The sequence below is a fragment of the Pezoporus wallicus genome, unplaced genomic scaffold, assembly GCF_028554395.1.
Source record: "Pezoporus wallicus isolate ANWC-B61680 ecotype Strahan unplaced genomic scaffold, APGP_CSIRO_Pwel_v1 contig_3812, whole genome shotgun sequence".
In the NCBI taxonomy this organism is placed as follows: Eukaryota; Metazoa; Chordata; class Aves; order Psittaciformes; family Psittacidae; genus Pezoporus; species Pezoporus wallicus.
Window position 1 is genome coordinate 854,781 of NW_026639618.1, and position 27,015 is coordinate 881,795.

Sequence of the window (27,015 nt, forward strand, 5' to 3'; positions counted from 1 at the left end):
CGAATGGGTCTATAACTTCAGTGGCCACCCCATCCTCCCCAAGCTGTTACTCCATACCGAATGGTCCAGAAACACTGGAGTTTTCAGCCTGGCTTGGGAAAGAGCCAGGGCTGCTCTTTAAAGAGAAGAACAAAGGCATGCGAGGAGGTGCTTGGTGTCCATAGTGCCACATTGCTGTCAAAACCAACAGTGTGAGCCTTTTGCCTTCTCTGGTGCCTGAGTTGGAGCCTTGAGCCCCTCATCAGGCACTAAATTTCTTCCTAAAAGAAAGTGAGCATGGAAAAAGCTGAAAAACGGGCAATGGACTGAAAAATTTGCAATGAAAGGGCAAAGAAACCAGTTTCAAAACGCGCAGAACTCTCCCTGGCACTCACTCACCACCTCCACCCTCCAAAGCTGTGAAACAACTTGGAATCGACTTCCACTCAGAAGAAATCTAGCGACCTTTGTGCCAACTATTAGTTTGAATCCACTTTATAAGAAACTAAAGGGAAAAGCGAAGTTTGAGCTTTCGTTTACTCTGCCGCCCGTCTCCTTCACCTCCCCGATGAAGCGGGAAATGCCATCACAGCCCCGGCTCGGAGGGAGCTGCGGCTCCGCCAGAACGTGTCCCCAAGAGGTGTCCGTGGGAGAGGGGACACCCGCGGACGCGCACAGACACGGGCACACTCACGCACCGCACACACACCCGCACCAGGCGCGGCACTAGCGGGCGGTGCCTCCAGGTACGCCCGCCCCGGCGCGGCCCCGGAGGGGCGGCCGCGGCTCCTCGCCCCACCCCGCCGCGCCGGGAGCTCGCCGCCCCCCGGCTGAAGTCCGGTGCCGCCGTGCCGTGTCGGGGGTGCCGTCACTCGGCGCTTCAAGCATGCTCCTAAGATGGCGGTAGCGGCGGCGGGCGGCGGCCGGGCGCAGCGCAGCGGCTGGCTGGAAGTTTTGGTGCGGGACCGTTGGCACAAAGTGCTGGCCAACTTGTGCGGAGAGGCGCTGGTGCTGAGCGGCGAGGAGCGCCCCGACGGCGCGGCACACAACGGCCTGGGAGGCGATGGGGCGGCGTGCCGCGGGGCCGAGGGCGGTGGCGGGGCGGCGGCGGTGCGCACCGCCTTCACCGACCCCCCCGAGCAGGTGCCCGAGGCCGTCTCCAACAAGAAGCGGTGCGTGAAGGTGCTAAAGCAGGAGCTGGGCGGGCTGGGCATCAGCATCAAGGGGGGCAAGGAGAATAAGATGCCCATCCTCATCAGCAAGATCTTCAAGGGGCTGGCGGCCGACCAGACCCAGGCGCTCTATGTGGGTGATGCCATCCTGGCCGTCAACGGCACCGACCTGCGGGACGCCACCCACGACGAGGCGGTGCAGGCTCTCAAGCGGGCCGGCAAGGAGGTGCTACTGGAAGGTAGGGAACGGGGAACAGGGGCAGCCCGGGATGGGAAGCTATGGGGCATGTCAGCTCGGCTGCCCGAGGGGCGGTGGAGCCGAGCGGCGGGGTGAAGCGGTGTCTCCGCTCCTCTTGTACCGCTCCCCTCGTACCGCTCCCCGGGCGCCTTTCCAGCGGGGAGAGTTCATATCCCGCTGCTCCGAGCCGCGCTGGGAGCCCCGACGTGCGCGGAGGCTGTGGCCCCTCGGGAAGTGCCGGTCGGGCTGCCGGGAAGCTGGGTGTTAAGTTTCTGTCCTCACATCAGCCGCGGAGACCCGCAGCCCCCGGGTCGGCTCCCGCGTTGAGGGTTCCCGCAGGAGCCTCGCAGACCCCTTCTGGGCTGAAGGGTCCTCAGGAGCTGCCGTCTGTGTGTTTTCGCAGCTCTTCAGCCCAAGAAAGGCGGGGGGAGCTGGGTACCGGCAGAGGAAGGGTTAAAGGAGTAATGGAACCCCCTCCGGGCTGAAAGGGAGAGGCTTGGGGACTTTTCCCTGGGCATCTGGAAACGCGCGACACTGCCTTCCCTCCCTCCAATTCCTTCTTCCCCTTTCCACAATCCCACCCCCGATAGGGATGATGGGGGCAAAGAGCTCTGGTTGAAGCTGGCAGCACCTCACTGATACATTAACCATCCCTGCAAAGCAGTGGCTTTCACTTCCTTTCTCAACGGTAACTGAAACACTTTTGTAAGAAGTAGCCTTAGAAACTGAGCCTGGAGTAGAGAGCAAACGTTGGTGTGGAGGGAGGAGGGTGTCCCTCCAGGACGGGACGGATGTTGAAGAGGGAGCCAGTAGAAGCAGAGCTGGGTTCTGCAGCACAGCAAGAGGCATTCGCAGGTGTTTAATTCTTGTCTCCTCAGAAGCACTAATTTACGTGCTCCACCTGAGAGAATGAGCAGCTTCAGCAACGCCCTTGGCGCGTGTTCGATAAAGTGATTACATATTTGCCCACTAGTTCGTTTAACCGGAGGTCAGTGGCATTTGAGGCATGCTGCTGCACCGCTTCCCCAGGGCCATCGCCTTCCTCCCACCTCGCTGTGCCTGTGGCCTCTTTGGTACTGAACATGTTTTCACGTGTGTCTTTTTGGTGCTTATTCCAAAGAGCAGAGGAGGTGCTGCTGCTGCTGCTTAGGAGATGCCGCTGAGGATCAGCCCTAAGCAGCCAATTAGGGCATAAAGTTATGGGAAAAGTTTGAAGAGGTGGGAAGGTGGGAAAATGTCAGCTGCAGCAGTGTGTGCTGAGGAGCTGTTTGGTGGTGTCCATGTGGTAGTGAAAACTCTGAAAGAGTGCTGTCCTGTGAGGATTTTGGAAGCCACGGGCAATTACATCTCTCCTCTGGGAGCAACGTGTGTCTCATCCTCCCTCACTGCAGCTGAATTGCTTATAGAGATACCTGTGAAGTCTTAATGTGAACTTCTCTTTGAGGTCTGAACTGCAGCTGTTGATCTGAATACTGTCACTGGCTTGTTTGCACAGCTTTAGTGCTCCCTGGGGTGCAGGCCAAGCAATATCTGACCTTTGGTGTGATCTCATGAGTAATGTATATAGTGCTTGCAACAGTCTCCCTCCCTCTGTGGTGCCTGCAGTAGCAGCACCTGAACGCTCTGCTGCTTGTACGAGTCTGAAAAAGCCTTCAGTTTTCTTCCTGGTAGGAGTGAAGATGAAGCTGTTTCAGTGTGGATTCTTGGCACCCTCCTTCTCTTCACTCCGCTCATTGTCACAGCTATTTTCTTGCATTTCTTTGCTCCGTGAAGGCTGATGTGCCTCAGCGGTTGTTTCTGTGATTGAATTTGTAATCTGTAAATGGAGAGCATGTTTCACTGGTCATCCCTGTGTAGAGTTAAAATACTCTGACGCTGAATTCAGTGTTTTGTCCTGCCTTTCTCTTGCTATTTCAGCAGAGTAACCAAGACTAGAGCCGACTGCAGCGCTCCCCAGGAGGCTTTACTCCCTTCAGAGGGAACCTCTCCCTGGGAATGGCCTGTGTAAACAGGCAGTTTAAAACGGTTCTCTGCAATTCAGTCTCCCACTTTGAAGCTCTTTCTTCAGTAGCACAGTCTAAAGTGGACAATTTATTACTAAAGGAAGGAAAATCCAATAGTTTTTTTTTTTTTCCCTTTAATGCATAGGAGGGAGAGCCTTGATTTTCCTTTCCTTCCAGACAATAGGAATTTGCTGTTTCCTGACTTCTTAGAGAGTTAGTTACTGCACAAAGCAGTCCATGATGGGGCAGGGCAAGACCCCTGCACAGATACTCTCTAATATCTTTCTCCAATTAACAGAGCAATGCCAGCGTGTGTTTCCAGGGTCAGAAAGTACCATTTATAGTTTCAGGGAGACTCTGAGACTTGCTGGTGACTTCCAGACCAGGAAAGCTGAATTTGCGGAAGTATGGCAAGGTGAGAAGCATGAGGGTCACACTTCACAATGCAGCAGGGCTCTGGGTATTGCGCAGTGCATTGTGCATTCCTGGAAAGGGTTTTATGGTTGAGTATTTCCTAGAGGTTATCGGCAGTGAAGATGTGATCAGTATGGTTCAATACACCCTCCAGAGTGCTAGAGCCTGTCTGGTATATAGTGTCCTTCCTAAAATTGCTTGCTCAGTGAAATGAGCCATTTACCAGCTCAGCACTACACTGTAGTCTCTCCTGCATTCCTGTGCAAGGAGGAAGGGAACAGAAAATCCCTCCCCATCCCTCTGCACTGTGTGTGGGTTGCAGGGCTGGCACTGGGGCTGGTGATGGGGCGAGGAAGGTCTGCAAAGAGGGGAAGGGATGGGGCAATGTTTTATTTTGGCACTTGCCATTTTTGCTGCATTAGTTGCTATCTCTGAGCTGGTCCAAGTAGGGATTACTTACTGAAGGGTCAGGGGTGGCATAGCTGCAGTTGCTGTGCTGGTGTGGGGGGCCACAGCTGTAAGACACATGAGAGAGGTCCTCCTCTAATGAATTTAATATCTGTGCTGGCTTGTTCTGTCCTCTCATTTTCATAAAGGGTATCAGTCTGTTGCAGACCTCACTTCTGTAGGACTTTGTAGTTCTGCTACTAAGCTAAAGTAGAAATCAGTTCCTTCTTACAAGTCTGATCTGTGGGGTTGGCCAGGGTGCCTTGAAATCAGGTAGGATTTGATAAATGGAACGGATATAAGGCAACAGGCGACACTGTCACAGGAAGAGCTGCAAAGCAGAAGGTTCAAGAGGAGGGGATGGTGATGGTGAGGAAGGACTTGAGCTCTAGAAAATCCTTCTTTGTCCTCATCGGCAGGATGGACCTCTTCTGCCTGCATGGTTTAATTTCCTGTGGGCTTTCTGTCACGGCTTGGGTATGGGTGCAGGGGAGCAAAGCTGCCAGTGAGCAGGGGCAGAGGAAGTCTTGCTGTTGGGTTTGTCAGCTTGGGATGACTCCTCAGGTGTTCAGTATGTCAGGATGGAGCTTCTCACCAGTGTTCAGAAGTGCAAAGGATTTCCTTACACGAGAGATGGGACAGCCTCCTTGTACAGTGCATATTTGCAGGCATGGAAGGCAGCTAAAATTATCATGACAGCTATTGTTTGTACATATCATTTCCCTGAGGTTCTGTCAAATTGGGTCTTGTTAAATAAGCACTTTGGAAAATCAAGCAGCCCCTTTGTGCTGTGTGAAGCACATTACATTCAAGTGCCTCTCAAGACACAAAAGGTGTTTGTTTTTATCAAAGCATACTAGATGAAAGTAGCCCCTTGGCATGCTCTGTAACTGAGCTGGTTGTGCAATCTCTATGTTTTCAGTGAAAAAATGAAAAATTGAAGTAGCCTGTGCTAATGTCAGGCAGGACCTCTCTGCATGATGCTGCATTTGGATGTGTAGAAACAAACCCACATCAGTGTGTTTTTGCTGCCCGGCTGCAGGATGTATTTTTTCAGTCGCATCAGTTCCTAACTTGTTCGATGTGTGTGAACAAGCTTCTTCTGATGATGGTGATGGAAGGTCTGTATAGGGAAAAGGAGCATCTTAGTATTGATAGAGTTTTTCATTGATTTTGGGTGATTCCCTGGTAAGCTAACGCAATTGCAAGGTAGGGGTCACAGCTCCTTTGAGAATTGGCTCTTGCAGCCTCTCTGGGATTGCAGACATCTCCCACAGAGAGGCAGCCCCCAACACAGTGAACTTTAGCATATAGACAGTAGACATAGTCATCTTCTGTAGCCTTCTTGAGAGTAATCCACAGCTTTAAAGCAATGTAAGAATAAGCATGGTGCAGTCTGTACCATAGTAACGTGTATTATTTTCCAAACAATACTTCTGTAAGAATTGTAAGGATTCTCTCCCTTCCTCCCCTTTTTATATTTTCTTTAAGTGAAGCAAAGCAGTTCTGCCTGTGTGAATTACATGTTGAAGTAGTGTAAAATAGGCTACTCGTTGGCTGTATTTTCCTATCTTATCTATGTTTTCATGTTTCTTTCAGTAAAGCAGAGACAATGGGAGATTTGTGGGGGTTAACAAAATATAATATTTATCCAAGGAAGCGTGTCCCTTGCAAGTATAGGGGAAAAATGAGGCACAGAGCACTTAATAAGTGCCTGTGTGGCATAACTACTTACTACATTCAGGGCTGTAAATCTCAGTGATTGCAAATTGTATGCAGTTATTCTTTACACTCACAGTAAGTATACGGAGAAAACAGTTTGCCTTTTCTTCAGTGCCAGCAAATATGCAGTTAGGAAAATGCTTTGTACTTAAAGGTTATACCACATTTCATAGCCTGTGTAGCTGCCCTTGGCACACATCAGCTTGAAATTGAAAGGGAAAGGAGCAGGTAATCTTATCCTCAAGAATACCAGGTCTAAGCAGTCCCTCAGAATCTCAGTTTTGATTGTTTCAGCTGCCTGTGGCTGATGGGGAAGCTTGAGTGGGAGCACTTGATGTGTCCTTCATTGATTAGATTAGATTACAGGCTAATTTAGCAGTCCAGACAGCCTGTATCACCTTTCACAGATAAGAATCAGTACATCTTCTTTGCAGTAAATCTTGTACAAGTCCTCTTTCTCAGTTACTGTAAAGAAAATAAAGCCGTTGTGGCCAACAAATTCCTAGATTTATCTAGACCAAGTGCAGCATGCCCCCTCAACCCACCTACCTTGGAAGTCCTATACTAAGCCGTATAGAAGGGACTTAGTACCAGCTCCTTGAGAGTGCTTAGAAGATTAAATATGTCTAGGCATCTGGGATTCAATTGCACGTACGGAGTTGACATGTTTAGTATCATTAGGGGGGAAAAAAAGCATGGTTTTAAAAACCCAGCAGTAATTCCTGTGTGGAAAATTAAATTGAAAACTTGGTGTAACTCTTTGAAGACTCTTTAAACAATTAGAGTAAAATTGGAAGCTGAAGGCTTTTGCCATAGTTAATGAAACAGTGTTTGTATATTGTGTTACTGTGGTAGGTGCCTTTTCACTGAAGGCTGGTCCCACCATCCAGTAAAGGCATTTTCCCACATTTGATTGCCAGTGGCACTGGCCTTTCCCCATCCCTGTCACATGCTGGGTTTGTGTTTTGCCTGCTTCAAGGGAGCTGATGCAGAGTCTCTGTGATTGAAACTGGCATTTATATTTGGGACAGCCCAATACAGGTGCTGATCCCAGTAGTTGATCGTTTCAAGTATAGGTTGAGAACAATTTTTACTTTTTTCACTTTCGTAATATGTTTGCATACCACATAGTGTGGAGCTTCTCCTAGTAGTAATTTGTCTGTAAATTTGACTTAGAAGTATAGCATCTGTTTGTGTGCATTCAGAGTTCATAAGTTTTGGAGTGTGTATCTATTTGTAATCTGCTCTGCTGGTCACTCTGCTTCCAGGCTTTAAGAACACATAATTTCCATTCCATTTTTCTAATTCAGATTTCTGATCATAGGATTATTTTGTACTTTATTCTGCACGATTATGTTGCCATGGCTACTTGTTAGAATTTGTACTGCTACTTCACTAGAAGGGAAATTGGAGGAAACAGTAGTTCAAGAGAGCAATAGCATGTGTAAATGAGCAAAATATGATGGGAACAAACCTGTCCCAGTGCTGCACGGGAGACTGGCTTTCCATCCGAAAAAAATTCTTCAAGCATCCCAGTAAAGTGATTGGTGAAGAGGAGATGGTACTGGTGTTTCTAGAACATGCAAAAAGTCTTTTAACCCTATCTCTTATAGGGTTTGTGACTAGCCTGTATAACACAGTTTTGCTTGACAAGGTAGGTGTAGGTAAATGCTTCTGAGCTTCCTACAGAAGCTGTAGCTGGTGGGAAGGGAGCTTCACTGTGCCCAGCTGAGTCACCTCTCCAAACCTTAAACTATGTTGACCAGAGAAAAATACTGCTCTTGGTATAAGCTGTGTCTATGCTAATGGTCTTTGCCAAGACATCTGTACTTAGAGCAATCATGGAGAGAATGGTACAGTTGTTAGCAGGCTGGGAAAGGCCTGGGACTCTGGTGGGAATAAACAGTCTGTTTTGGCAGGGGCACACAGCTCATTGTAGAGATGGGAAGGAACATCAGGGTAGCAGCATTTGGTACATGCCTTGAGGAGGGAGTTTGAAGATGTTTGAGGTGAGGCATGGCTGATTTGGAATAGAGGTTTTGTGAGAAACTACAAGGTATGTAGGAAGTGTGGAGTGCTACTTGTCACTCATGCTACACATTGGAAGGTGAGCCTCTTTTATGCTCTTAAATGAACATCTGTCAGCTGCTATGTTGCAGGACCAAGAAAGCAGCTCTGTGAGGCTTGGTCCTCATGCTTTAGAAAATGGCTAATGGCCTTCCCTTCTGGGTCTTGCACTTCTGTAAGAGAGAGGGTTCATTAAAACTATGGTATCCAGCAACACTGAGTAATGAACTCAGACACAAAATTCATTGACCGAGCTCTGCTTGCAGGAGCAGTTGGAAAAAGACAAAATTGGTTTGTCCATCGTCCACTTAGCTATCAAAACATACTTTTCTCCACAACATAAGTTAACAACCTTGCTTACCAAAGGTTTAATCAACTGTGACTAGTCCTTCAGATTGCTTTACCACGAGATACAGCCTTGCTGTTGGGTTCAGTTTGTTCCTTCATGTAAATTAAATTATGGGACTTAATTTCTGCATAACTCTTTGGCAGACTTGAATTTCTTCCTGCTGCTACTGTACACTTCTGTTACAGTCTGGCTTTAATTTTGTCTGCCTAGAACTTGAACTACTGAACTGGTTACAACTTTTGCTGTGCATATACTAAGGGCACAACAGAGTAGGTCACTGCCAAAGCAGTGCATCTGAATTGTAGCTATTGGGTAAAATGGAATTCTTAATAGTAAGGGAATGAGCCAGAACTGTAGATGGTGGAGAAACTGTCTCTGATTAGAAATGATTAACATAAAGCACACTCCTCCTGAAACTGTTGTGCAGCTTTTTGCTGAACTGTTGGAAGTCATGCTTGTTGGCACAGCTCTAAGTCATCAAAGCTAAGGCTGTGGCTGTTTATTCCTCACTGCTCTGGGATCTCTCCATCTAAAGATGATGTGTATTTGAGCAACGAGTTTGCTTCAGAACATAGGTCAGTAACTTGTGAGTGTGCATCTGTGTGAATAGCTTCTGTTCACTTTAATGGCATGCTAAAAAATGGTAAATCTTGATATGGTGTAAGTATTTGAGAAACAGGATCCTTTTCCCAAGTATTTGAAAGTCACAGGCATATTGTAACATAAAAATAAAATTTAAAAACTTTTTTACTTTAGAAAAGCACAGCATCAGAATATAAATCCTCTTCTGGCAAAGGAGGCACGACTTAACTGATTTGCTTTAACAGATACCATGACCTAATGGGACTATTTATCAGCCTCATGTGCCCTTTCAGGGAAATAGGGCCATTAGTTAAGCTTTATGTTTCATTTGCCGTAGACATATTTTGCTGGTGCAATATCTATTTTGGCTTTTAACATAATCAAGTAGTTATGAGAGAGTATTGAAAGCTATACCATGGAAATAATGTGTCCCCACTCTTGTCTGAGTTATTTCGATATAGATGTTTCCAGGATGATTACTGTGCTGGCATGTGTGTTTTAACTGCCATTGGCTCTGATTCTGTAAGGGGAGAAAGAGGCAGCCGTGTGAAGGTGAAGATGCTGGAGAGGTTTAATGTTATCCAGCATGTAGCTTATTGAGGCTGCTTTAAGCTAATAGCTTTAACTCAGAGAGTGAGAGTTTATCTGTTTATCTCAGAGTTTGGGCTTTAGTCACTATGAAACAGCCTTGAAGGACAGTCAGTAGTGGGACTGGCAGGACAGCAGTGCCAGACGTGATTTCCCTCATAGCAGGCAGATTCACTCTTGCCGGGCAGGAGCCAGCGGGATCCTTCTCTTACTGATGTGAAGCCAAAGAAGGGATTTAATTACTGGATATTCAAGAGTATTTTGCAGGAATGAAGCAAGCAGGATTTGCATTCAGTACTCACTGCTTAAGTTTTGTTTTTTTATTTGTTTTTTTTTGATTCATTTTGTTGAGGGCTTTTTTGTTTCATGGGATTCTTTGTGGTGTTTTTTGTTGGGGATACTGGGAACAGAAAAAAACGCTTCCAAATTACTATTGTTTCCCAAAGGACATATTACCCTTGGTAACTGTCTGCCCCTTTTGACTTTTTTGTCCTGTCTAATGCAGTGGCAGACTCTTCTCTTAGCCAGCCTCCTCCACCAGTGATGTGTGGCTGGGATGGAGGGGTGTCTCCAGAGAACCAGAAGGATTCCTGTAGGATTACCTACCATATAAATACATACCTAGGCACCAAGACACACACCATAAGATATATTTATACGCATACTTCTGTAATGAACAGCCCCATCAACAGCTGTCCCTTGTTTGGGGCTTGACCTTCAAATGTTCTTGAGGCCAGTGTGGTTGTACTAACTTTAGGTTGCTAGGTCTTTGCCGTGTATGGAGAGGCTGAGTTGATGCCTTTGTTACCCATCGGGTCTCTCTGCTTTGAAGGTAGCACAGTGGGCTGGGCTCAACACTGCATGGAGAGGCTTTACGTATTGCACCCGTTGGAAGCCTGTTCCAGGGCAGGGGATGTGGTTGTGAGCCCTCACAAAGTCAGGAAGATGTGCTTACTGCAAGAGAAGGGGAGGAAGCTTCAAGCTGGAGTGACTTGGATGACGGCAGGCTCCTTGGGAAGAGCTCCGGGTGTTATTACTGTGCTTTGCCTACATTAAACTCATCTAAATCTTAGAAGCTCAGGTAAATGACTGCTCAGAGGGTTAACATAGCTCAAATTCTTTCAAACTGAGGAAATCCTGAGCACGCTGTTGGGGAAAGACAAAAGCAACACTTAAAAACCTGTGGACAAACCCCAGGGTGCTACAGATGCCACAGCTAATCTACCTGAAGCCATTGTTGCTGTCTTGGCTTTTGCTGCCCTCTTCTTGCAGAGGTAGTTGGGTTGCAGGCTGATGCTGGGATGACTGTAGGCATGAGTCTCTTCTAGTCCTGGGGAGGAAATCTGTATTCCTGCCTGTCCTGGGTTCAGCAGTAGCAGTCATTTTTCTCCTTCTTGGTAGCTGGTGCAGTGCAGTGTTTTGACTTTCAGCTCGGGACCAGAGCTGATAACAGTGATGTTTTGGTTTGGCCAAGAACTTTGTGAGCCTCATGCTCTGCCAGGGAGGAGGGGAAGGCGGGAGGAAGCAGAGACAGGACACCTGACCCAAGCTAGCCAAAGAGGTATTCCATACCACAGCACGTCGTGGCCAGTACATAAACTGAGGGCAGTTACCCGGAAAGGCTGGGTAGACTGCGGGGTTGGAGGAGGTATCGGTCAGAGCTTGATCGGGCTGGGGGGGCGAGTTATCGGTCGGCTGGTGGCGAGATGTCGTATTCTCTTCCCTTGTTATTTCCTTTATCATTGTTATTACTGGTGGTAGCAGTAGCGATTTTTGTTATACCTTAGTTACTAAACTCTTCTTATCTCAACCCGTGGGAGTTGCATTCTTTTCGATTCTCCTCCCCATCCCTCCAGGAGTAGGGGGAGGGCAAGAAGGGGGGGAGTGAGGAGTGAACGAGTTACCTGACTGGGTTTAAACCACGACACTGCCTTAAAAGAAAAGATGAAAAAACTTTGTAGTAACTCCAGCCTTCTTCATGTTTGTGGAATGCTGGAGAAGTGTCCAGCCAAAAAGGTGATAAAAGAAACCAGTGTTTAAATTCAGGAAGGATGTAAGTGAAATGAACTAATTTTAAGAGGTTCCCAGTGCATTCAGTGAACGGCTGTCTGTATAAATAAGCCAGACCCAAGTGATGTATGAGAGCAGATCATAAAGAAAACATTGCAGTAACAAACTAGTGGAATTTCCACTTAACACATTAAAATCAACCCTGAAAGGTTCCATTAAGGAACTCATAAATTGAAGTTCTAAGAGGCGGCGGATAAAATACCCCTGAAACTAAAAATGATCCTCTGTCAGTTTTATGTTTTCCTTTCACTGTGTTATATCTATTTTAATAAACATGTGGGACAGACTATCAAAAGAGCAGCTCTTTGTCTGTGAAGCCTTGAGGAAATAAACAGTCAGTCTGGGCTTATTATAAATTTCATTCAATAAAAATAAACTGAAATTGATTCTGGGCTTTGCCGGTGCTATGCTAGGGCCATTCAGTGTTGATCTTGCTTTATATATATATTGAACTTTTCTGCTAGGCATACCTTGAAATGTTAGTATTTAATGCTTGAGTTTTCATTCAAGTACTGCCAGAGCTTTCTGTCTATGTGCATAAATAGTATTTAGACCTTAGAAAGGTTTCAAGGTTTACTCTCTTAACAAACTATCGAGAAACAAACACCTTTTGCTTTCTGAGGAAGGAAAAGAAGGGTTGACTTGAAAATGCAAGTTTCTGTGGGAATCTTTATGATGTTTTAATTTGAAGTGGCATTTTATGTTTAAAAACAAAGCAGTTTGCTTTCTAAAGGCTGATTTGAACTTGCATTCAGAAACTTTTCTAAGTAGAATTTTCTATGTGGAGTAGCGGGGAATTACCCAAAGTACCTTCTCCTTGTGGAAAATCTTTGCAATCATGTCACATTTATCAACCGGAAATTTTCATGGCCAGAAAACTCAATGCAGTAGTTTTTTCCCATTTTGTTAAAATATGTAGTTCATTTCTTTAAGTGCAGGTGTTCATTCTGTTCTCTGGAAACTTTAGACGTGCTGTTCTCTTTAATCACTTTGTTCTGTTACTTTTCTATCAATACACACATTGTATGATGTGGATAAGGATGTATATTTGGTATGAGCCAAGACAGGTACGCTTCCAGTGGAGAAGTCACAAGTGATATATTGCATGAATTCCTGTAAGACATTTACATTTGATCTTTTCAGTTAGTCACAGTTCTGGGGTATGCTTCCTTGTTCGTATGAAAGTCAGAGTAGAAGCCTTGAATACAGATGGAAACGAGGAAGAAACTTCTCAAGTCTCTAAAACTGGCCTGAAATAGCTCTTCTAGGTGTGATTTTACTATCTCCTCAACGCAGCTGTAAATTAAATTGGCCCACTACCTTTTTAGCTTTTGCCTTATTAAAGACTTTGTGTACCACTGTATGTATACGAAAGAATCAAGAAGTGCTCATAGGATCGTAGGATGGTTTGGGTTGGAAAGGACTTAAAGATCATCTAGTTCCAACCCCTCTGCCATGGGCAGGGATGCCTCACACTAAACCATGTCACCCAAGGCTCTGTCCAACCTGGCCCTGAACACTGCCAGGGATGGAGCATTTACCACTTATTTGGCCAGCCTATTCCAGTGCCTTACCACCCTCACAGTAAAGAACTTCTTCCTTATATCTAATCTAAATTTCCCATCTCATGAAACCATAAAGAGTGGGAAATTATTTCTGTGGGGGAATATACGATGCATTCTTTTGTTTCTTTGTTTGTTTGCTTGCATTTTGTTTACTATTATGTTGGCTGATGTTGGTTTAAGAATGCTTTTTAATGTAGCTGTTTAATTCTAACCTAGCCCTGGTGTGGGTACCACTATAAATGTCTATCAGCAGTATTACATGGGCACAAGGTACAAGTGGGTACACACATATAGTGTAAGCGTAGAACTTGTGTGTGTGTTGTACCTGTATTTGCTCTTATCCAAGACAGAATTTGTTTGTTGTCAGTGCTATGTAGATTAAGTTAATTGTTCTGTGAAAATGGAAATAAATAAAGTCTTGATTATATCTGCATGGAAGGAGTCTCTGTGCTGATTTGTTTGCTGGAGTGCTTCACGGGAGGCTGCACCTGCAGATTTGGTTTTTCTCGGGGTCTGTGTTCTCTATACACTGTCTGTGTCCGGCTGACCCTCCGGTGGTGACCAGATGATGCCTGGGCTGGTGGGGACAGCCTCCTGTCTGATAGAGTGCCAGAAAAGGGGAGTGAATGCAGACCAGAATTCGGGAGAGCGAAAGCCACCTCCTCTTCAGGTTGGCATGAATTTTCCCATTGACTTCAGTGGGATTAGGATGTTTTTTAGCAAGCTATAATGACATAAATCACTGATGGGGAAACAATGATGCTTATGCAGCTTTATCCTGTCCCTGATATGGGCATTTATTCTCCTTTAAAATAATATGGACAAATCTTTAGTCCTTACTGGGTGACTCACTTTGCTGGCTTCCTGCATGCCTGAAAAGACCTGCTTGCAAGCTTTTCAGTTGATGCTCTATGTTAAGAAGCTGCTTTACTGTGCTTAGCAAACCTGACTCCATACTGCCCCTCTGCAACCCTTTTGGCTTTTCCTTCCTCCCTTCTTGCTCCTGTGAAGAATAATGAGCAATAGCATTGTAAAATAGATGTGGCAGCAGTTCAGTCTCTGATTTCAGTCATTTTGCACAGTAATAATTGATTAAACAGTTGTTATTTCTTAATCTACTGTTCAGGGCTAATCATAAAGGTTGAGTAATTCAGTGCAGTCAGATCTGTGCCTAAGCTGTGGGGTCCTTGTCTCAAATTAGAAAAGCATCAAAATGTTGCTTCTGCAAACCTCCACATTTCTCTTAAATTCCAGGCTGACAGATGCTGTATCAACAGCTTTCCAAAGGGCGTTTCAGATTTTTCTTTCTTGTTCAGAGAAAAGCTCTGATCTGCAACAGCAGAGACGCACTAAAAATAATGTTAACCGGAGCAGAAGCAGTCATTGTCTTTGGAGACAACAAAAGTGAAATTTCAGGTGAAGACTGGTCTGTAGTTTCCTCTAACAAGCTGCACCCAGCAGAAATGTGACCTCCTTCCCGTCTGAACAGGAGGTTTGTAGGTGCCCTCCTACGCTCTCTGTTGTACTGTCAATGCATAGATGGTTCTGCAGGAGAAATATGAGTTCGCTACTTCCTTGGTGCCATTGCTGTGTATAATGCCAGACTGTGACAGTCATCGGACATATTCTGGGTTTGAAGAGTCCTTCGAGCCTGACCTGACAATGCAACACTCTTCTCCCTCTCTCCCAACCTTGTTTTTCCGGGTATCGGTTGCCTCTTTTCTGGCTTCTGACTGCATCATTTAGGATGTGGGGCAGCATTAGAAGAAGTTTGATGTTTATCATCCTGATTATGCAGGAAAACCTGCAGTTGTAGCTGAACAAGTAATTGCATAATCAAAACGTTAGCTTGCTGACTTTATCCTGGCTGGGTGCTTTGTGTATGTGAATGCTAGCAGATCCCTGTTGGGGATGAGTGCTGTGTCTGGGTAGGCTTTATCACCTGGCTAACAGCCAACCCTAATGGTTTTCTTTATCTCTAAAGCAGTGCAAATTTGCAACTGCAGTTTAAGAATGATTGAAGAGTGACAGAATTGGTATCATCACAAGACAGTGCATAAACTGTAAGTCTGCTGTATTTGGTGTCTGAGGTCTTGGGAGAAGCTGGGTTAGCTCATGAGCCCTGAGGCCTTCAGGCCTGGAATGCAACCCAATTACCTTGTTGGTTTGTTTGTTTTTTTTTCCTTTTAAATATAGGCATCATTAGGACATATAGTGAGTTAAAACTAACCCCTAATTTTAAACCCGTAATCATAGCTTTGGGAGAGTGTTGCAAAGAAAGCACTTACAGTATTACGTGAAGAGTACCCAGTATAATAACTGATTGAGAAAACTCAAGTGAGACACAGCTCTGCAATAACTCCATGTTTTCTGAACATTATTTCCTTGATAAATGCTGGGAATAAAAATGATGTGAGTCTGATTCAACAGATATTTCAGCTGTGGTGCCCCTGTCATCAGCTCCTCTGGGGCTCAGTTCTGGCTGATGGACCCTGTAGTGCATCCTGAGTCCTTCAAATAGTCCTTCTGAAGGGTGCTGTGTATGAGCCACAGTAACCAAGAAGGCTGGAGAACCACCTCCTGCCATGTTCCTGCTTAGCGTGGGAGGTGATGGAGGGCAATGGGAGGCCTGCTCAGACCAGCCTTCCTCACGGCTACTTTGCGCTGGGAGGATCCATGTGGCTGGATCCACGGCTCCTGTGCACAGGTACTCCCTGGAAGTGCTTTCAAAACAGAAGTAGATCACACTGTGTCTTCAGCCTTTAAACAAATATTGTAGAATAACAATATATGAAAATACAAACATATGAAAACAGATCTTCCGCTTTGCAGGCTGAAGTGGGGTGGGCAGCCAGCAAGGTCGGGCAGAATGCCCTTATCCAGTCCTCTGCCTTGCGTGTACAGGCTGGAGGTTTGCGTATTGCCTGTGCTCTGATCCTGTAACTGCATAGATGAGGATAGCTTTGCATGAGTAACATGTCTTAATTGATTTCATTGAAGCTAAGTTTGAGTAAAGCTTTGCAAGACAAAGACCCATGATGTTGTTTTTCCTCTCTTGTGGGTGCTGACTGCACTATATAAAGCTGCTTGCTGTTGAGCCTGTCACCATTCAAGGTGAGGAGAAAAAAGCGCTCATGTTTTTATTATCATTCCTCCTTCCCGACCTACGCTGCACCAAAACAAGCAAGTGGTAGTGACTGCCAAAGAGAGAACTGCTTTGTAGATCACAGCTTTTCTGCTGGAAAAAAACTTCTTTTTAAAGAGCACAGCGTTGAATGTACAAATTAAACTGTAATTTACACAGCTGAGATTTTCATGAGTGCTTCCTATGAGTATTCTCAAGGTGTAACATTTTGAAATAACGACATTTGCTAGGAACAGGCTTTGGGGAAATGGGACTTGCTTTTCTACCCTTCCCCCTTTGACGCCAGCCTGTGTCAGGCCAGCAATGGGAACCCGTCAGGAGGACTGTGGCCAGTTTGGAACAGATCAGCCTTTGTGTCCCCAGCACAAACATCCCTCTTCTTTCTGAGGGAATGGGGAAAATGGGTTCTGACCCAGCATGACTGGCTGTTTGTGGCTTGTCTGTCAGGAAGAGGGAGACAAGTGCCTCCTCTGTTCAAATGCTGCTGCAGAGCTAACTATTAAGCAGGCAGTTAAACAGTTTGAATCTGTCTGAACCAAAGCTTAACATCAGCAATAAGGTATTTCAGCTGAGTCACAACACTGCCCAGGTTGCTCTGCAGAGGTTTTCTTCTCTGGTTAGAGGCTCACAGCTGCTGCACTGCCCTGGAGCACTGGGTGGTGCAGAGACACAAGTGGTGCCCAGCTAAGACCCTGATGGTCGTTTCTTCTGGCAGCTTAAGTCTTCAAGCGTTCAGTGGGAATATGTTTTGTGGGAACAAGGTAGAAATGACAAAAGCCAATAATAACATCTGCCATTGTTTGTTACTTTGGAAGGTGTGCCCTCATGAACTTAGGAAGAGAGCTGAAGTTGACATCTTTACATGTTTTCATTTGTATGATGCCTTACACGGATACTATTCAAGTGCTCGGTATTTTTACGCGTCCTGAGTGTACAACTGTGTACAACTGAAGTTACTTCACAGGGCCCAAGAGCTATTCACAGTTTTCCCTGAGCCTGGTGTAGCTTGCAGCACCTCTTTTTTTGGAGCACCTATTTTATGAAGACAGGCTGAGAGAGTTGGACTATCTCATCCTGGAGAAGTCTCCAGGAGACCTTAGAAAAGCTTCCAGTACCTAAAGGAGGGCTACAAGAAATCTGCAGAGGGACTTTTTACAAGGGCATGTAAGTGACAGGACAAGCGGCAGTGGTTCTACACTGACAGAGGGTAGATTTAGATTAGGCACTAGGAAGAAATTCTTTACTGTGAGAATGGTGAGACACTGTAACAGGTTGCCTAAAGAAATGATAAATGCTCCATCCCTGGTAGTGTTCAAGGCCGGGTTGGACAGAGCTTTTGGCAACATGGTCTAGGGTGAGGTGTCTGCCCATGGCAGGGGGGTTGGAACTAGATGATCTTAAGGTCCTTTCCAACCCAAACCATTCTATGATTCTGTCTGTAGCAAAATCTGGAGTGTTTCCATCACCAGGACCAATGCTTTTGACACCCTAACTGCCATATAGGAAGCATGGTCTCAGTTCTGTGTTTGCTAGTTGTGCAGATCCTTCTACCTCAGTTAATGATACGGAGCTGGGCTTGGGACATGGGCGGCTGATAAGCTGTAGCCTACAGGAGATGCATACATCACCTCCGAATGTTCTGTCTTTTTATTTGCAGCAGTGGTGATGGACTGTGAGAGGTGGGCCCAGCAGCTGACTGCCAGGCTAGGCAGTATTATTAAGGTCTAGTAACACTGATTAGAAATCAAGTGCTGAAGAAGCTTTGTGCTTAAGCCAAAGTCCATTCTTTGTTCCTCTAGCTCACCTGTTAGAGACTCTGTGGTTGCGGGGTGGGCTTTAGCAAATAAAACCAAGCAAAACATGTTTTTTTCAGGCCTGGTTAGCTGGCATGTTCACTTTTGGGTCATGGTTTTGGATGTTCATGGTGTAGAGGTAACAACAGAGTGGAGAAATGCAATCACGACACCTTGGTGTGTTGGGATCCTGTGTAGTCTTCTCTCTGGGGTGAAGGAGCACTGAGCCAACATGCTGTGAGACTGGATTGTGTCTGGGACTCTATCACCACCCAACAGTGTTCATCATATCCCATGGGGCAGGAGGGAAAATGCCTTGCTGATACCATCCCTGAACCACAAGTGCCAGAGAAATCGGTTTCCTCAGCAGTTTCAGACCTTTGCTGGGCTCCACAGCAGCATCTGGGAGCCAAACTTCTAGGTAGGCTTTAATTTGCTGTCAAGAACTACCATAGTAATGGCTTAGTTTTTTTCTTTTCAGAGGGGCTATGAAGGGGATGTAATTGTTTTAGCACTCAGAGAATGTGGAAAAGAACCCTTTACCTCCTAAATTTTTGACGTTCTTGTGTAATTGTGTGATATGCTAACAGAATGTGTTGTAACAAGGATGCAAAGCTAGAGGTCATGGGAAGTGAAATTTTACTCTAGGATCCCAACAAGCTGTAAAAACGCATTTGACTTTGTTTTCACGGTCCTCTTAGGTGATTAAAATTATGTTAGGTCTCTCCCTTACAACATTTTTCCAGCTTTCTCTTTGCAAGTAGAGGACAATTCTTCATTGCTCTATTCTCACTCAGTTACTTGATCCTCCAGAACTGGAGTTTTGAGGGAAAAGGAATTTGTTCAGAGCAGAAGAACAGAAAGTTGTATGTATCGTTGTTGCAGGTAATATAAAAAAACTCCTTACATAGTGTTTGAGAATATTAGCATGTAATTGTGTTGTATGTTGGACTTGGCAAGAAACTTGCACGAGAAAAGCTCATCGCTGTGCTGCAGTGCACCTCTTTCTGGTTGCACTGATTTAAGTGTGTGCAGTGCTGTGCTAGAAGCAGATTTTTTTCTTTAAATTACATGGGGTAAAGGTACGCTCCAGAAAGGATGGCATCTCTAATGCTGGTGTTTGCAGTGATGGAGTTTACAGAGCAGATTCAAAAGCGGTTTTGCCAGCAGAAGGAGCCATGGACTCCAGCATGGGGCAGAAGGCTGAGGTTGTAGGAGGGACCCAGCAAGGTGGTTTTGTCGCTGAAGCCAACATGTTGTGAAACTGCAGCGTGAGCTGAACGGGACTTTCCTGCCCTCATCCTGGCCTCGGCAGCTCATTCCTGCTTCTCCGCCTGAGCTCTGGCAAATGTTGCCCTGTGGCCATGCTGCACATTGGGGTGCTCCATGTCCCCCAAGTAGACTGCCTGGGTGGCAGCAAGGTCAGGGGAAGCTTGAGTCGTTAGAGGTCCCTTCTGGGGGCAGCTCCTGTTTGTGGTCTTTTTAAAGCTGTTGAATCTGCACCCATCGTGCTGAGCCTTGTCTTGTTATTGTCAACATACAGTTAATGAAATCTTGCCTGATGAAACCGACTTCAAACACTCAGTGATGGAGCAGGGCCAGGATCTCCCTTAGTGTTGCAAATTGTGCCAGAGTTCAGAAAAAGCCCCCCACACTTTTTCATTTTATTTGGAAAGTGCTAGACTTGTGTGTGCCAGTCTTGAGTTTTCAGTGTTAACTGTGTCACCTGCAAGTTAAAGTATGCTTCTTACCTGCTTTGTATTCTGCATATCCTAGCTTTTATATAACTTTGTGTTGCTGCATAAAGGATTGATATAAATCTTTCATACAGGCTGTCTCCTGGATGGTGTGTGGGAGTGGGAAATTCTACAGAAGTTAAAAGTACCTTTCCTGAATAAAGGCTGGGTTGATTTGATAGCAAAAGCAATGATTTTACAATTGAAGTGAGGAGTGAGAGACAGAGAATTAGACACCCCCACTACCTCTGGTGGGTGAAAAGAGGGACAGCCAAGTCTTGTGGTGCCCAGGAGCAAAGCACAGACTCAACTGAGGCTCAGGAGTTGTGCATATTTAAATGTTGATTTGGATTAACACAGAAGGGAGGACTGAGGTGCAGCAGTGTGTTGGACTGGGTAAGTTAATGCATGTTGGAGAGCTTCTGGTGAGGCCTGAACCATCCCTTACATGAATACTGGTGTTTCTGCAGTCAGGCAGGGAATTAGTTCACCCAGCTGAACGTGAAGAGTGTGTTTTCAATGTTGTTTCATCAATAAGGTGAAAATGTTTCCCTACCCGAGCATCTCTTATCGATTCCTTTACTGGCTCCAGTCCCGCTTGCTCTCTGGTCAGATTTGCTGAATGGTGCATGACTGTGTCCCTTAGACTTGGGCCAGTTTTTATGATCCCTTTTATAGTTTCTTCCCCCAGTATAGGATGCTCAGCACAGTAGAGGGGATGGCAAACAGTGATTCATGGATAGGACCGAAAGTTGGCCTGGCACTTCTTAAATCTACTAGAGAAATCACAATTACGTACTAAGTAGTTCCATCCTGCAGCTGGAAAGCGTGTGTTGTGAGCAGCCTCTGAACCCGTTGGTTTCAATTGCAGCAGCCTTCTTCATGTAGTAATACCTTGCTCTAGTTTGGTGTTGTTTTTTTTCCCCCTAACTGATACATTTTAGCGCAGTATCAGTTTATCTGAAACTTTCCATTCTGGGAAAGTACAAGAAATAAGAACCTTTGTGTCTGAAACAGTGACTAACTCCTTTTTGGGGGGCTTATTTGAATTAATAATAGTCATGACTAAAAAGCAATAGAATGGGGAGGCCATGGAAACCTCTTGCTCCCAATAGCCCAGATGGCATTTCTCCAAACTCACAGTGTGGGCAGATAGACTGCGACACCTCATGTGTCCCCTTCCATGCTATTTTGTCATGTTCTTTGAGAAATATGCACTAAAACTTCCCCTTTGGGAGAGGATTGAACTGTGTCAGCCCTTTTCAGGGACTGCCCAAATGAGAAACTGGACTTTTAATGAGGTTTTCGTTGAAGACACAGCCGACAGTGAAGGCAGCAAGCCTGGAGATGAACAGAGCTACGTGAGCTCCTGGACTTCAGGTTACCTTTTAAATATCCCTAAACAGTGTTAGACTGAGTGCCCATGAGAAAGTACACAGTGGAGGCAGCCTGAAAACCTTCAGGGAGCTTTGGGTGTACAGCAGCTGAGTGGTGGTACTCTGTCAGTTTATCTTAACAGTTGATACAGTAAAATCACCTTGCTTTCCCCTCCTCTCCTTGCCTACTGTGCCTCTCCCTGGTGCCCAGTGGCTGCTGTGAGCTGCCCCTGTCCCTTTTGTTCAGAGATGCTGCGGGGTGGTGCCATTTACACCAGGATGGGCACAGAGCAAAGGCAGAGGATCAGACTGTATGGTTGTGTTTATGTACCTGTAAGGATGTTTTTGATTTTTTCACTTTCCTTTTCTTTCTTTTGTATTTGAGCATTAAATCTTTTCGTGCTGCATCTCTATATGTATTCCTGTAGTTGTTCTTGCTCTTCCAAGCTCTTTTACCTGACTGTACAGGCTATTTTCTCTAGACCTCACAAGTATTTTTCTGCCATCCCTCTTTCCTTAAACTTCGCTTTTTTCTTTCTCTTTTCCCCTTAAAGCTACTACCGAGACCAAGTGCCTAAGCAGCGATTTTTCAACCCAAGTCATTGTTTCTTTGCTTTCGTGAAATTGTACCTTCCCTGCAAAATGACTTGGGCTGACTGCAGCCTTTGCCCTTTCCTGGAGCAGGAATGGCTCTTTGGCAAAGCCTTTCTTGGCTTGTGAACTTTGTACGTTGGTTACAGAAACTCCTCGCCCCCTTCTAGTAATGGGGCAAACCCAGGTCTCAGCTATACCTTTCTCAGCTCCTCAGAGAGAACAAAGCTTTTGAAAGTTCAACACCTCAGCTTTGCACAGGACAGAGGAGGTGGGAGGATTTGGCATCTTTCTTGCAGCAACAAAGGCAGCAGGAGGTGCAAAACATGAGTTTCAGACTCAAAACATTTCTTTTTTTTTTTTATCTTAAAATTGGGCAAGATGAATCTGGAAAGGAATTACAGCATTGATATGCCTTAATTTATTTTGTCAAAAGTGTAAGCCCTCTTTAAAACAGCAGTGTTCCTGGAGGAGCAGCATGGGCCTCAGAAAGTGCGGTTTTGTGTGGCATAGCAATTTGCATCTTTCAGTGCTGGGGTGAGCAAGCTTAGCAGAGACACTAGTAAATGTGTCCAGTTTTGAAATCTTTGTAAATATTAATGTTTATTAAATCTAGAAATCTCCTCCTTAAGTGAAGGTGCATGTGGAGAGCTGGTAGATCTGCTCTTTATACAGAGAAGTGTCCCTGAGAAAGTAGAAAATGCACCTCCAAAACCAATAGAAATGAAGAGATGAGGAGTCATCTGCCATCGAATCCCAGGGACCTGCCAGAGCACAGTGGTGAAGCGAGCAGCCCTCACTTCAGTTCTGGATTTCTGATGATTTGTGCTTGAAAATACCATTCTTAATTTCCGTGACAGAATACAGACTTTTGCAAATGCTTCCAATTCACACAGAAAATAGATAAATGGATTTCTTTACCATCTCCTAAAGCTTCAAAGGAAGTAGTTATGTTTAGTTAATTAGTTTTGCTGTTTAAATGTCTATAATCCATCCTTCCCTGGTTTATAGATTTAGTAAAGAATCCATTACAGAAACAGATAGCCTGGGGGGGAGCATATCTGCCCCGTAAACCCTTTTAGCTGATTGGCATAACGAATGCATGTGAAATGTTGGCTTTGTTCAAATGCAGGAATTAAGAATGCTTTTCTAATGTGCATTCTCTTAATCTGGTGCTTGATCAAAGGTTTTGGCTTCATAAACCAAAGCAGTAAAGAGGGTGAACAGGAAACAGTGTAGAAAACAAAAAGGAGCCAAAGCATGTTCTCTGCAAAATATATGTGGCTGATACCCAGAGAGCTTGGTGGTAAGAGTGTGCTAGTGCACTGTCCTCTTCATTTGGTCTGTCTGCATCTGTGAAATTCTCTGAAGCGAGCCTTCATCCATGTGAAAGAGGAGCCCAATGATTCTCTGTTTACTTTTTCTCTCTGCTTTCATGTCTTCCGGGTCACCATTGTTCATACTATTTTCCCTGGTTCCCTCTCCTACATATCACCTGGTGCAGCATCCTCACTGCAGCAAGCCTTCATCACTGCTCCGACACTCAGACATGATTAAACAGCCTCTGGAGCTTGGGCAAGTTGCTTTCGCAAAAGCATTGGATCTGTTGGTTTATTTTTTTTTAACTCGGATGTTGAATTGGTTAACAGGTGTATTGTTTTGGCCCTACACTTGATGTTACGATTTTGTTTGCTAATTTTGGTCTATATTGTACTAAATACACGCTAAATATGTAGTCATCCCTGCCTTTCCCAAACCTACAGCACGTGTAATTTAAGGACACAATACATGTTTTGAGGGTTGGTTCTAGTACAAGCGGGCTAAGAAATGTATCCTCATACTCACAGCAATGGTATTTGCTACTCTTTCCCCCCACCTACTGTCTCAGTTGCCCCCAAAAATATGGGGGAATGTCTCCATCAAAGCAGCACATAACAAAGGCGGTATTAATTGAAGGCTGAAGTTCTGCATACAGGTACTTGTGCATTTCTGTGCACAGTTTAACATCTTTGAAGATGAGCAACAGCAATTTGCCCCCTTTTAAAATCAGCAGCGACTTTCAAAGATGTAGATGTTAATGGCAGTAAAGCACATTGGGGTTCCCTGGTGGAAAATGGAAGCAAAAAATAAAGTCTACAGAAACTGTAATGGCAAAGCCTTGTGGCCACTGAGTTTTTGATAATGAAATGATTCTCTCTTAAATTGCCAGGGAACAAATACGGTTCGGTGTTAATGCACTTCATTTCCTGTAAGAATGATTTTTTGTTTGCATCTTTAGCAGATCAGTTAGATTCCTTTGAATGCACCAAGACTGTAGGAGATTAAAAATAAAAGAAAGTGTATGTGCTTTCTTGAGTCTCAATCAGGTTATTGGAAGCTAATCCAAAGCTGCCTTGATTTGATAAGTAGAAAGGAGTCTTTTCATTGAGTTTGGGTTTCTTTGTATGAGTCAGAAGAAAAAATCATTTGGACAATTTTGCTCTTGTTACAAGCATACAGACATAAGTAATGTGCAGGTTTATGCCTATACATGTTTAAACATTTTGGTTTTCCTTTGGATTGTTAGGAGACAAGTAAGTAAGATTTTAATTGTGTGAAAACGTGCACTCTTCAGGTACCTTTACTGGTTAAGAGCATTCAGTGCTTTTTTTTCTTGTGGCCTCCTAATGGACTGTCAGGAACATGACAACCCAATTCTTTGGCAGGCTTAGTGCTCTGAACTTCTAATCAAAACCCTCATGAGACTCTTCCTTATTTGTGCAGCTCGTAAATTGAACCAAGTTTTGAGCAGTTGGGCTTTTACAAACTTCCTCTATTTGCTCAAGAAAAGCATTTTTTGGGGAAGTAGCCTGTCTTTATGTGGGACTATGAAGGGTGTTGATATTTCAATCATCTTTACGGTGGTTAGGAGAATACTAATTTCAGGACAGGTTGGATTGATTTTTGTGAGTACTTTTTCATTACTTGAAATAACAAAAGCTTACTTAGGGCTGTAGTAAGACTGAGAGAAAAATGTCCTGCCTTACAATCATTTTCAATGCTGCTGGGAGATTCAAAAGTGTTGTGTTGTCCCAGCCCAGCAGACAGACCAGAGATGTATTTTGTCTTGATCTCGTTATTGTGAAGGTATGAGATTACCTCTGAGAGGAGGAGAGCTAGAGAGAAAATTAGTCTTGGGGCTTACTCAGGCAGTCTATCTCCAGCTGAGTCATTTATATTTGTCAGTACGGTGTTGCCTTGGGTATTTTTTTGCACTTGTTAAAAATAAAGAGAAACCTCAGGGGGGTGGGGAGTCTGGACAGCATTGCATTGGGGTGTGGGAACAGCGTGGGCATTTGGCCTCCTTGCGACATCCTGTTTCCCCAAGTTATCACAGCAAGTCTGTGCTCTTTTTCCAGCCCAGTTTCCCGAGTCCCTCCTCTCAGCCTGCCTTCCTGCCTTTAACTCTTTTTCTTCCTACCTTAGCTAGGAAGGAGAACGACTTGACTGATGAGGGCAAGGCTGCTGTTCAATGTGGAGCTGGAGGATGGAGGTTGAGGACGTTGCATGTTGTGAGTCCAGAAGATAGTGGCTGTGTCAGGCCACTACCAAAGCGCTGGTCCCTGGGGGAAGGGAGACCTCATGCTGTTCTACTGACTGTTGGCATCACGTATTCCTGGGGGGACAGCACCTGGAGAGCATCTGTGGAGAACATCAGTGAGTGAAGGCTTCATCCCTGGTCTGGGGTGATGAGCACACCCCCAGCTGCTGGATGCTCTCTGAAGGACTGGTATTGGTAACGAGTAGGAAGTGTACAGCGCTGCTGCTGCTGAGCTGTCCAAAGCTATGGTGAAGGTGTCCTCATCCTGCAGCTCCCCCTTGGCTGGGCTCACCCTTAGATAAACCATGTTAAATGCTTGTTCCCGTGTGTGGACATAAGCATTGGTACAGATATGGCTGGATGTCTGCCACTCTGGGATCCTCTCTCTTACACTGGCCAGTAAGCTGATATTTAAGGGGAAAAGAATAAAAACTGCCTGAGGGCGAGGTGCTCCTTCCCTTTGTATCCCCTTCTGCCCCTGGGCCGTTGGCCGTTCGGGACTTCTGGAGCCAGGCATTGTACCCCAGCCACTGCATGTCACCGCCACTACTAACCTAACCCACAGGGATTTGTTTAAAGTCTTTTATGTAAGCCTTGTAATATTCCAAGCTGTGCCTACAATATCTTGCAGCAAATTAATGTATTACATGGAAAAAAAACCCACTTCTTTTTTAGACTGTCTATCTTATAATTTCCCTGCATGCTCATTAGTTCTCTGTTAGGAAAAAATGATGAGCAGTCATTGTTTTCTCTGTCATTTCTATCATCAAACACATTTTTTTCATCATGTCCTGGTATATTTAGTCTTCTGATATGCCTGGAAGCTGGCACACACTTCCAGGCATCCTTTTTATCCTCAATGCCTTTTCTTGTTTTTCCAAATCCTTCTTGAGATGGGTGACCAAGAGTGAATGCAGTGTTGGAGATGTGAGCGTACTATCAATGTATTTCTCTTGCAGTCCCTGGGTCTGATATTCTTTGAGCCTTTTCCACTATCACATTTAGATTTCTTCACTGAGTTAATAGCTAATGTTAATCTCATCAGTAATCCCTTACAGGACTATCTTGATGACTGTCCATATTGGTTTAAAATAACCTTGAAAGACTTTTTGTCCAGCATAGAACTGGGAGCCAGATAGCATCTCCATGAAGAACTGAAACACCAGAGGCTCCAGCAGAGGGAAAGCAGAAGGGATTAAGAGTTTACGAGTGAATTTGACTGTCCTGTGTAAACTGCTGTCAGCTCTGTTTGATAGACGTGCTAGAAATCAGACATATTTTCACTTCAACCCTGGAATAACTTCAGTGGCCATGGTGTATGTCACATGGGGAGGTTTTAGCAGTTCTCTGTGGCTCCCTGATTTATTTCTACCAGCGATTCTCCAAGCGCAGCCCTTCTGTCTCTGACCAGATCCTTAAACCCTGACACAGACGCATTCCTTGGTGATGTGGCAGAGCATGTGTCCTTCAGCTGTATTTGAGCATCTAAATTATACCGAGAAGAAACTGCTTTTGAATTCATTGAGTTGCATGGCACAATTTCACCCTCTGTGTCTGAATTTCACGAGGGGACAAAGATGCAGTTAGAGAGATCTGAG

General features: G+C 45.1%; 1 protein-coding gene across 1 annotated transcript in view; it reads left to right on the forward strand.

Moving 5' to 3' along the window:
• The first annotated feature begins 785 nt into the window (after window positions 1-785).
• The window catches only part of SNTB1 (syntrophin beta 1), a 114,476-nt gene continuing 88,246 nt past the window's right edge, over window positions 786-27,015 (forward strand). The window contains exon 1 of the mRNA XM_057415270.1: window positions 786-1,390. Coding sequence (XP_057271253.1) covers window positions 877-1,390 — 514 coding nt within the window. The 5' untranslated portion in view covers window positions 786-876. The remainder of the gene's footprint in view (window positions 1,391-27,015) is intronic.